This window comes from Anastrepha ludens, chromosome 3 (assembly GCF_028408465.1).
Source record: "Anastrepha ludens isolate Willacy chromosome 3, idAnaLude1.1, whole genome shotgun sequence".
Lineage (NCBI taxonomy): Eukaryota > Metazoa > Arthropoda > Insecta > Diptera > Tephritidae > Anastrepha > Anastrepha ludens.
The window spans coordinates 15,506,996-15,519,536 of record NC_071499.1 but is presented as its reverse complement, the minus strand read 5'-3'; the positions used below and the strand labels follow the sequence as shown (position 1 = coordinate 15,519,536).

The 12,541-nt window shown below is 34.4% G+C and overlaps 1 protein-coding gene across 1 annotated transcript in view; it reads left to right on the top strand.

The window, feature by feature from the left end:
* The window catches only part of LOC128857056 (matrix-remodeling-associated protein 5), a 128,088-nt gene that overhangs the window by 80,613 nt on the left and 34,934 nt on the right, over nt 1-12,541 (top strand). Inside the window, exon 5 of the mRNA XM_054092595.1 lies at nt 11,259-11,444. Within this exon, the coding sequence (XP_053948570.1) occupies nt 11,259-11,444 (186 nt within the window). The remainder of the gene's footprint in view (nt 1-11,258; nt 11,445-12,541) is intronic.

Here is a 12,541-nt window from a genome sequence, read left to right as displayed (position 1 = left end):
AAGTATGCGTGTATGTGTGTATACAAATTTAAGTTTGCATAAGGTCGCATGCGCTTTTATATAACATAAACAAATCTACGTATGTATGTGTGTATGTAGCTTTGATTACTCTCACTTTTATGCCGTAGTAGTGGTTAGTATTGTTTTTTCTTTTATATATAGAATATCAGCTGTGATTTCCATTATTTTAATTAAAAAAGGAAATTATGTAACACCAGCCTCTGATTGATTTTCTAGAAGCCTCTTTAGAAATCAATAAATGATATTTTTTTTCTATACGAAAAGTGAGGTTAAGAAGAAAAGCGTAAGGAAATGGTTTAGTTTTGAGTTAAGTAATGAGTTAAGAAATAGAACTGAAAAGAACGTAAAGCGAGTATTATTTTTTAAAAGATAAAAAAATTCAACTTCTGAATAATTTTTTCCCAGCTCCTTTACTTTTTTTCTTTTCGTGGGTGAGGTAGGGTGCAAAATGCCTTCACACTTACAGCTATCGTCGTCTACTGTCCCATTGAAACAGTCCCTCTACTCCTTCTGGGGAGACACCCTTCAAGGGGCTTCTTTTTCTTGACTGACGCGATAGCCGCTTACGCGATTTTGGATGAGCTTAATAGAGCGCGCCAATCGTTGTTTTCTCGTGGTAACCGGCACCACATGGACACACCAAGTGAAGCTAAGTCCTTCTCCACCTTATCTTTCCAACGCAGAGGAGGCATTTCCGTTCCTCTGCTACCACCGTTCCTCTTACCAAATACTTTCAGAGTCGGAGCGTTTGTATTCATTCGGATGACATAACTACTTATAAGCCCAAAAATCTTCCGCAGAGTTTTACTCTCGAACACTCCAAGCGCCGCTTCATCGGCTGTTGTCATCGTCCACGCTTCTGCGCCACATGTTAGGACGGGTATGATGGGAGCTTTGTAGAGTGTTAATTTTGTTGGTCGAGAGAGGACTTTACTACTGAATTGCTTACTTAGTCCAAAGTAGCACTTCCCTTCCCAGGACTACTTTCTGCATTACTTCGAGAGGACTCAAAACACCATATTTGTAGGGAATTGTCATGCTATAGGCTTGTCTTCTTGTGTTTCTGTCTGTGAGGCTTCGCTTTGTTGCACAGTGTCAAGGTTTATCTTCTTTTTCGTAGTACGTCCTCGATGTATCTCTTCACCGCGTTCCAACTGTGCTCGCGTTCGAGCGTTTTGCCGATTATGTTGCTCGGCGCGATGTCGCTAATCTGCTTGCTCAGAACAACTCTTTCCGCGAGCCATCTATCACAACTAAAAAACGTGTGTTCAGCGTCTTCGTTTGATGCCTCGCAGTACATGCACTTGGAGTACCTTGCGCATGAGGTATAGGTATATCTGGAAGTATCCGTGGGCTGAGAAGAACTGAGGAACTTCACTTCCCTACAGTTCTTTTGGATCCATTTGCCTATTGATGGAATAAGTTTCGTCGTCCATCTGCCCCTCGGTTCAGTGTCCCATCGGCTTTGGCACTGCTAGGCTTGGCTTGGCATCTTCGTTTCACGCACCCATTCGTATCATGAGGCCGAGGTCGATTGGTATCTCTCCGCTGATCACAAGGCCGGCAGTGTCAGACTCAGTGGGTCCAGAGGGAAAAGGGTGTTAGATGAGTAGGTTCAATAAGGTGTCCCTTCACGTGTTTGACATATGTTTAGTATGTTTAACTGGCTACAGTACCCAGAACGTAATTGTGCCAAGGTTACGCGGGTCTCGCGAGGTAGTTGGAGCTCTTCACCTGCTATGGGGGAGTGGTTGGACTCCGATAACAGCCTTCGAGGGTCACGAGTTTAACAAGATGGTACGGTAAGTGTCTCCCGATGAATGTCGTTTATTGTCTGACTAAACACTATTCGGTCCAGTATTGTCCGTTCGTTTTGTCCTGGCACTCATCGGCGTAATTGAAGAGGTGCCTCCTGGCGTGCCTAGGAGGCGGCTCTAGCTGAAAACTTGAAACGTGCGGTAGTACCCTAGCATAAACTGTTTGCTGAGCAGTTTGTTGTGATCCTTCATAAGGAGCATCTGTGCCTCGTTGTGAAGGTGTTGAGGAGGCCGCCCGAATTACAGTGTTTTGGCAAGTCTGAAGCTTTATCCACTGCATGCCACCAGTTCCAGGCGACCATATAGGCGCAGTGTAGTTTAGAACCGGCCGGAAAATTGACTGAAAAGTCAGCACCAAGATTTCTTTGTGGGCGATTTTGGACTTTAGTGGCAATTGCGGTTGTGTGCGCAGAGAAGGTGATCAAATTGTCAAAGGTTACACCCAACATTTTGCGAGTGTTAACAGTCGGAATTTATGTGTCCTCGACTTTGACCTTGAGTTGCAGTTTGACTCAACTTAGTGTCGCTGTTAGAGTTGGGTATTTCCCGAGAAAATCCCAATCTCGAGAATCGGGATTTCCCGAAATAACGAAAATTTCAATTCTCGAGATGCGGGATTTCCCGAAAATAATTTTTGAGATTTCTCGAGAATTCTCGAAAATTCGGGAAAAATTCTAAAAAATTAAAAAAAAAAATCTAAAACCAGCGTAAGAGCAATGAATTTCATAAAATATTATTTTTATTTATTTTTATTAAAGTATAAATTACATAAAAAAATATTTGAAAATATTACTATTTCAATTATTGCAAACAAAAAAGTGAAACAAAAATAATTACAAAAAAATTCAAAACAAAAATAATTCAAGATTATACTTATTAAAATAGGGGAAAAAAGTGATTGTAAACATTATTTCCCAAAATGGTGTTTTAAAAAACACAGACTGTCAATGGATTCGTCTGACAATCGCGTACTCTTTTTGGACACAAAATTACCCGCTGTAGAAAAATTCCTCTCATTTTGAGTCGATGTTGGCTTAACAGTGTTAAAACCCCCAACCAGTCTTTCAACATTTTGTGTTTTCTCTCCAGTTTTTTCATATAGTTTTAACTCGTTTCTAAGCGACGGAAACATCTGGTTCGCGGCATGTTGCGCAATGTCTGCTTTCGGTTTTGAGCATTGCTGAACGTATTTTTCAAGCTGTTTCGCCATATCTTCTTCATCGACGTTGTTAGTTGCAAATACGTCATCATCGTCAGAACTAGACACTGCTTGGTCTTCTTGAATGCTCGTAGAAAATAGACGAACCAAGTAATTTTCGGCTTCTTTTATCAATTCTGTTTTAGAACAGGTGTGGAAAAATTCAGATTTGTCACTAGAGCTGTTAACTGGATCGTGTAAATATTTAAAGGCCGATAACAAACGGCTAGATCTACGAGCTGTTATGTTTTTTTTTAGGCTGGATAAGAATTCATTGCCCAATTCGGTGTGCTGATTCTCCAATTTTGTGAACAAAAATTTGAGAATAGAATCCGCAGTAAGTAAGTTCACATTTTGGCGACTAAGTGCTTCTACAGCAACACGTATAGGTTTAAGAGCATTTATGATATCCTCGCAATACTTTTCTTCTGCGTCAGTAGTGGCCATAAAATTTAAATTAAGAGTATCGAGCACCTTACGAACATGCTTGCTGATGCAAATGTATCTGGCCAGCATAGTTTCCAGGCTATTCCAACGTGTTTTGCAATCCAACAGCAAGAAAAGCTCTTTCTTCTCGACCTCTTTAACATAATTCTGCAAGATGGCATTCCGTACAGGCGAGTTCTTGAATTTCAAAACTATCTTGCGAACCTTTTTTACGATTTCAAATGCAGACTTTATAGTGACCGTCTTGTCAGCAACAAATACGATATTGTCGTCCTCGTCATCGGAAGCGTTTTCCGCATTAATGTCGGAAAATGAAGTACTGGCTGCATTGTTTTCATTTTCATCGGAGCCTCTATCATCCGAATCGTCTCCATCGCTTACGTCACTATCGTATATCCTGTTTGAGACTTTTCGTTTCTGGTACATTACCTCCATGACCGCCAAAGGTATGCCGTGATTGTAGCAAATCTGTTGATGCGCTGGTGATAGTCTCCCAAATTTGATCATGACACTGGCACCATCACTTGTAATAGCCACGATGTCGGACTGTAGTTTTATATTGAAGTCTGAAAGCTTTGCATTTACGAGCTCATATACTTTTTCAGCGGGACATGATTCCTGAATGCGAACCAGGCCAAGGTTGTCAGATTGTCCATCGTCATAATATATATGGATGTTCATGTAACGTCGGTTTCGCACGCTTGTCCACCCGTCGATGCTCAAGCTGAACTTACGCTGTGCAGATTTAAAATTTTAAATTTTGATCTTCAAATCGCTTTTTATTTTCGTGCAGTACTTCATAACCAAACCCAGAAAAACTTTGTGACACTTTGGAAGATGAAATCCTAAGCGGCTGATACTATTACGAATGAACTCACTTTTTGTTATCGCGTTTATTGGAATTCCATCTTTTGCAGCCAATTTTGCAACAATTTGTTCAAGCGATTCAGGCGAGGAAAAAGTATTGAAAAAGTTGTGAAGAGTTCGGGTCTTCTTGGCTGGTGGCTGTTCTTTTGGAGCCTCATGTTCCCTTCGCTTCATGTTGTGTATCCTCTCCATGTGACGGTGAAGTCCAGATGTTGACGATGACTTGCATTTAATGATTTTATTGCATTTCAAACATGTTGCTTCGTCGTCAAATCGCTTGAAAAGCTGCCACAATTGGTCGTATTCGTATTCTGAACTCATGATTTTTAATGCTAAAAATTCAAAATTTGTTTTAAATTTTGTTTTTTAAAGGAAGTAACTAACCGGTACTCACAGTCAACGATACGTCGATTCAAAACTTAAAAATAAGTAATATTTGGACCACAAAATATTTTATTATACGGTGTATAATTTATACTTAATCAGGTACCACAAAATGAAATGCACCCGCTCACTACAAAATATAAATTTACAAACGTCGTCTGTGCAGTCTGCGAACAAATTGAAATTGCTTGACTATTTTCAAAGCATTTCTAATTGCTTAACTGCTGCTACATATAAGAAACACATAAAACTAAACTTCATTAGCTCGATGTTACAGTGCTTTCCCTCGACATAGCATAGCAACGCATCTAGAATTTACTCTTTAGTCACCCTAAAACAAAAAAAAAAAACAAACAAACAAACAAATGGAACAGTTATACCGTTGTGGCTTTTCGCATAGCAATTGAAACTATGGTGTGAATTGTATGTGATTCTGCGAAACAGTATGTAGTGTGCGATTCTTTGTAACATAATGGCCGTTACAGTTTGGTGTTTCCAGGTATTAATCATATGTATGTGTATTCTTTTACTTTTAAAAGAATTGTTTTTTCTCTTAATATTTGACAACAAAAATTAAAAAAAAAAATGGATTTCTCGAGAAATCTTGAAACATTCTCGAGATTCGGGATTTCCCGAAATGCTAAAAATTTCAATTCTCGAGATTCGGGATGGAAAAATATCGAGAATTTCTCGAGAATTCCCGTCGGGAAATTCCCGAAACCCAACTCTAGTCGCTGTTCGTTGCACCACCTCCAGTGCTTTGCACGTGGGTTTGTAATTTAGCGCACCTTCCCTGACTTTGCTGCCATATAGCAGCACTGAGTTTGTGGCCGCCATGATTAGTCTTGCTTCTACTCTCTGTTCGCCCACCGATTTTTGTCATTAATCTGCTTAGCATTCCCGTGACCTTTGCTGCTTTGGTAGCCGCATGCCGTAGCTGGACCTAGAAAGCAAGCCCACAGTCGAGTGGAATACCTGGGTATTTTTTTTCCTGCACGATTTTGCGCGTTTTTGCAGTAATCATATGAATTAGGGTCTTATCCCCCTCGGCGATAAAAATAGATGCTTTTAAGATTTTTTTCGGCGATAATTTAGTTTATTCAGTAAACAATAAACAGCTTTAGGTTATTCACTAAATTCTAATTTAATAATGCGACATTTTAGCAATATTATCCTATTTTTTTATTACAAAATATTGAAATTTAAGCAAGTGGCAGTAAATTTCCGTAGGCGCCTCGAAAATACCTACTCGGTGGTGTTTGTAAAAGGAGTTGGGAGATGCAGAGGTATCGCTCCAAACGGAAGGGTTTTTTATCAGATTTAGCACGTTGGAGCATGGAATTAAAAAGAATTTTCTAATTTTTTAGAGTAAGATGAAAACTTATTAAAAATACCTGCCGAATTATGTGCAGAAGCACTGTGAAAATTTCAATATTAGTACATTCGACTTCAAAATAAAACGTTTGAGAAAAACGAATTAAAGTCGAGTAGGAATAGAAATTCGAGCAGAAGCGACGAAGGCGCAAATAATAAATCATAGCTTGGTAAATTTTGCTCCGATCCGAAATTTTGATAAAACCTTCTTAAGGTGTTATGCACTAATTAAAAAAATGTATAAATAAAAAAAAAGACAAAAAAGTTTAAATACCTCACCCTTACCTTTTAAGGACTTACATACGTCCAGCAGTGCCAAAAATGCGCTAACATAAAAACTGTTTTAAGAAGAGATAACAAAAGAAATAAATATAAAAGAGTTGTACACATTGTTTATTACGAGTAGTACCTAAACTTTATAAAAAAATTTATTTCAATTTTCCTTTACAAAAATTAGTAGGTATATAAAAACTCACGTGACCCAAAGTACAATGAAAAAAAGTTGCAGACCGTCTGCATCATTTCTCTTTGAAATGTTGATGGATTTGTAAAAAAGTGATGAATTCTTGTAAAATAAAGTTGTAGTTATAGTTTGTCAAGCCGGATTTTTGAATTTCGAAAAATTTTGCAATTTTCGTCATTTTAAAGAAGTATGCGTTTTACGTCACACTTTAATTGTGTTTATAACATTTTTTAATAAAAATGTGAAAAATCAAATTTATAGAGAAAACGCTTTCGAAAATTAAAAAAAAACTGCATCAAAAGATGTTAAAAACTGTATGAGTTATCATGCAGACTGTGCCGCAAAAAATAGTTTCAAAAAAACCGAGTTTGAAGTTTGAGGTAGAGGAGCGCGTGGTCCGCTCTCTACTTAGTTAATGAGCTTTAGAAGCTATAATATTGGGAATTTCCGCATGAAAATTTCACAGTATATTCTTAAGAAACTGTGCTTTCGAAATTTCTGGACGTAGGTATGTAACCCCTTAAATTAAGCTGATGCAGGTTCGTTGCATATTTTCCCCTGTTTTTCTTACTTTTTTTTGTTATTCATTGCATGCTACTAAGCCCTATTATCCTACTGCTACTATTATCTATTTACTTTCCTAAATTGAGTACAGATTTCTGAAACTCTACTAAGACATATAACTAAATATTTTTAGTGGTATTTTTAACGCGTCTTTACTTCTTCAGTCTCTTACCTACAGCTTTTCCTTTACAAACACTTTATTACATACATAAATGATATAGACATATTTGATATATAATTAAATATTAATGAAGCCAATAGTATAATGCAAGGCGGCGCAAAATTAATCATCCTATCGAAAAATTTTTATTTTTCGCAAATGGCGTCTTAAGTCAATCGCATTTGACACTTGCGAACTGCACAGCTGCAATATATAAAAAGCCAAGCATGGAGGCAAAATAAACATTTCGGACACTCAAAACATTTTTTTTTTAGTTTTTTTTTATTTTGGAAACAAATATTTGCAACACAAAATTGGATGATTAATTTTGCGCCACCTATAACATAACTAATCTATTTACTTACATACTTTTAAGTGTCAAAATTTTATATGTGAATTTTTAATAAGCTAAAACTATGTTATTTCTACGCACCAACTGCACCATATGAGTTTTTTCGTAATTTATTTTTAAATTATTTTTAAATTATTAAATTTTTCATACTGTAATTCGCTGTTTATATTATAAAAAACTTTGCAAAACATTTAACTAAATATTAGCAAAATTTTAACTTTTCTGCAAAACTCCTACATTTGCATCGATGGACAAACGAACAATAAAATAATCAAATAAAAATATAAAAAATGTGAAAAATATAAAAAATCAAATTACAAACATCGAAAAATGAAAAACAAAAAAAATTAAAAAATTTAATTTATAAATAAAATAAATCAAATCTTCAACTTAAATTTACATTCAATACTTACCAAAAAAATGCACAAAACATTAATTTAATAAACACAAACAAACAAAAAACAACACCAAATTGATACCAACACCTCAAATAATGATACTGAACCGCGTACATATATCGCCAATTATCACATCCTACGAAACAAACAAAAACAACGAAAATTTAAATTCAACAAAAAACGAATCTATAATAAATAAAACTCGACGTTGCCAACATTAATCCAATATCCACTAATTGCACACGAAATATCCTTTTTCATGCGCCATAAAAACCCGCTGAAACAATGATCCGCACCGAACCAAACAAAAAACGCCATATACCAAAAACCAACTAAAAATTCAAAAACAAAAAAACAAAATCTGTCCTTAAAAAACAAACTCTAAATCGAAAACGGCGTCAAATTGCGTTGACATCTGGCAACAATGCCAACAATGCGCGAACTACACCGAATGCTGCCATCGCCGACAATGATGACAACAAAACCGAAAACAACAAAAACAAAACTACAACTTCACTACAAATGGCTGTCTGCTGATGGCCAACCGACTGGCTGGTTAAATTGGAATGGTTTGGTCGACGCAAACGACCTGCGGACTTTCCTCCCACTTCTGCACTCAAATCGATTTTCTACGACACCGAAAATGGGTGAAATGGGTAAAATTGCTCAAATCTTTTTGAAAACTGAATTGGGCGCAATGTTGAAAACTTTCAAAATTATTTAACGTAAAATAACAAATGCAATGAAATTCAATAAAAAAATTGTATAACAAATTTTTTATTAATTAATGAAATTTAATTTAATATTTAAATAAAAATTAATAAAAACTGAAATTAATAAAAAAATTACCGCTGAAATTAAAATTAACATTCAAATCAATATTAAAATTTAAATAAATACAAAATTAAAATCAAATTAAAATCCTGTTGAAAAATTATATAAAATCTATTACAAATATAAAAAAAAAATTACTTGCATTTAAAAATAATTTTGAAAAATTAAAAATAAAATTTAAATCAAACTAATATTTAAACAAAAATAAATATTAAAAATAAAAAAAAACACATTTAAATTAAAATTCAATGAAAATAAAAATTAAAATATAACCAAAATTATTGAAAATATTAAAAACAATGAAAATTTAAATCAAAATTATTGCTAACATTTTCTTCAAAACTAAAATAAAATTAAAATTAAATTAAAAAAAATTACATTTAACCTAAAAATTAAATTAAAACTAAAATTTAACCTTAAATATAAAAATTAAATTAAAATTAAAATCAAAAAACTTCAAACTCAAATTATAAATTAAAATTCGATTAAAACAATTATAACCCAAATTATTAAAAATATTGAAAAAATATGAAATCTTAAATTCAAACTCAAATTCAAATTCAAATTCAAATTCAAATTCAAATTCAAATTCAAATTCAAATTCAAATTCAAATTCAAATTCAAATTCAAATTCAAATTCAAATTCAAATTCAAATACAAATTCAAATTCAAATTCAAATTCAAATTCAAATTCAAATCCAAATTCAAATTCAAATTCAAATTCAAATTCAAATTCAAATGCAAATTCAAACTCAAATTCAAATTCAAATTCAAATTCAAATTCAAATTCAAATTCAAATTCAAACTCAAATTCAAATTCAAATTCAAATTCAAATTCAAACTCAAATTCAAATTCTAATCAAAATTAAAATTAAAATTAAAATTAAAATTAAAATTAAAATTAAAATTACAATTGAAATTAAAATTAAAATATAATCAAACTAAAATTGTTATGTAAATTAAAACTAAATTGTTACTATTAAAACAAAAATGAAAATAAAAATTAAAACAATTAAAAATATAAAAACTTTAAAACTAAAACTCGATTAAAAAAAATATTTAATTATTATAAATATTGAAAAACAACTTAAATTTAAATAAAATCAAAATTAAATTTAAATAAAAATTCATAATTCATAAAAACCTGTGTAATGAAAATTAAAAAACCAAAATCAAAAATGTAAAAAATATAAAAAAAAATTAAATTTCAATTTCAATAAAAATTAAACTAAATTAAATTATGAAAAAATGAAAATGAAAAAATAAAAATCAAAACTGCAAATTATACAAAAAAATTTACCTTAAATTCCATATAAAATTTTGTTTTATTTTTAAATTAAAAAAACAAAAACACCGAAACTCACTGAAAACCTCAACAACATTTAAATTAAACAAAAACCACTGGAAATGTACGCAAATTCGTTAATGTGGACTCTCTAAACATAAAAATCAAATCGAATCAAATCGCACCAAATAAAACGTGATACGAAAATACCGGAAATTGTTAAATAAACGTTGATGATGATGATGATGACGGTTGCACCACTATAAAAACAACAAACACGCACAACAAAAACTACCAAAAACGAACGCGCGATTGCTGCTGCTGCCTTTCGGCCGCTGACTTCTTCCGCCCATCTGCACGAATCCACTTTTGCTGGTACTGGCGCTATCCATGTGCGGCTTAATGTTGCCTTTGTTGTTGTTGCTTTATTTTTCGCTTCACTAACATTATCGAATGCGCGCACAAAACTAATGAAACATCGAATAACGACCGGTGTTGTGAACACAAAAAAAAACAACAAATAATAAAATTGAAATAAAAAACGACAACTACAACTAAACCAATTTCAATCGGATATGCAAAAATAAAATGGAAATGAAAAAATTCATATATATATACATATACAAAAAATCACACACATATTGACGCATATCAAAATGCAATTTGAACGCAACTGCTGTGCTGTGGCCACAAACACGCACACACACACACACACACGAAACATAACCACATGTACACTCACGCTAATACACCCACTCAACGGAATAAACTGCAAATCACCACAACACGACCAAACTCATGTACACACGCACACAATCATACATTCATACAATCACACACACACACTCTTCCGTGCATATGCATATCAATAAACGCTCTACGCCTCAACGCCCACTTCAACTGGCTGTATTGCTGCCACACACCACTGGCACCTTCCACCTTCCTCTTCCAACGTCCATCTTGATGATTTTCATGCACTTCACTCCACTCCACTCCACGAATGCCGGCCAACCGCACTCCTCTTCGTATTCTATCTACGATTATGTTTTGAATACATCAACCTCGGCCCGCTACGCGACTCAACACTGCCACAGGTCGCTTGGATTAAGGCCGATGCAAAGGCGATTCTGGCCATACATGAACATGTGATAACAAACAATGATCGATTGTCAGTCACACATAATGACTTCAATACGTGGACGTTGGTCATACGGAATGTGAAAATGGAGGATTCCGGCAAGTACATGTGTCAAGTGAATACGGATCCCATGAAAATGCAAGTAAGTACCGGATAACAAACGACAAAACCAACAAACGCGCACACTTAGGCGCGCACACAAAAATAGACATCGTTCCATGTACTTCCACTTAAACGGGAGTACGAGCGTAGAAGCGCACTTTGCGTTTGTGTGCGTGTATGTGTGTGAGTGTGTATTTGCATGTGTCACAGTCGATCACAACTCAACGGCTGTGTCATGATTAATTGCGTATATGCGCCAATCACCAAATGGTGTAGGCACTGAAGAGTTCTTCTTTATGCAAAACCAATCATTTCCATTTAAATTTGTACGCAAGAATGTGTGTACGTGTGCGAGTGTGTGTGTGCTTGCCTGTATTTGGAGAAAATCACTCGTCTTTTCGAGATTTGTGACCTCCTTTATTCCTCTTTTTAATCTTAGCCTATTTGTGTACAAGAAGCTAACTGTGCTTGTATGTTCGTGTAATGTATGCGTATGTACATGGTTTGGTTGTTGTCCAAATTAAAAATCGCTTATCTACAATGTGAAATCTTAATTGTGTGTCTCACCTTGTGTGTGGCAACAGAACAACAAGAACACAAAAATAAAAAAAAATAAAAAAGCAAAAAAAAAAACATTAAAAAACATTAAAAAAACACAAAAAACCCCACACAAAAACACGAAAAAAACACACAAAAAACCAAAAAAAAGCAACAAAATCTATGAAAATAAAACAACGAAAGGTGCACTGCCTGCCACACGACACTCATACTAAGCCAATTTGTTCGCTTTAAAAGTACTTGAGCACGCATGGCGTATACGTGACAATCGGGTATAAAGTGAGCGACTGATAAGTAAACACTAAGCTTTCGCAAGTGTGCTGGATTCATTACAACACCTTAATCTGATTGAAATGAGCTCAAGGCTATGTCGAAGTTTATCATACAGAAGGTATTTGCTAAATAAACTTAGACTCAATGCTCAACTAATGCACTGCCGAAAGTCATGGCTTGAGTCGCTAGTAGGCGCTTAATTTCTTATGAATAATTTTAGATATAACTTAGTCCTTTTTCCGTGCATGTTTGAGGCAGGAGAGCTAAAACGGTAGCCAGCCGTTTAAGTACACAGAGTAAGCTTGT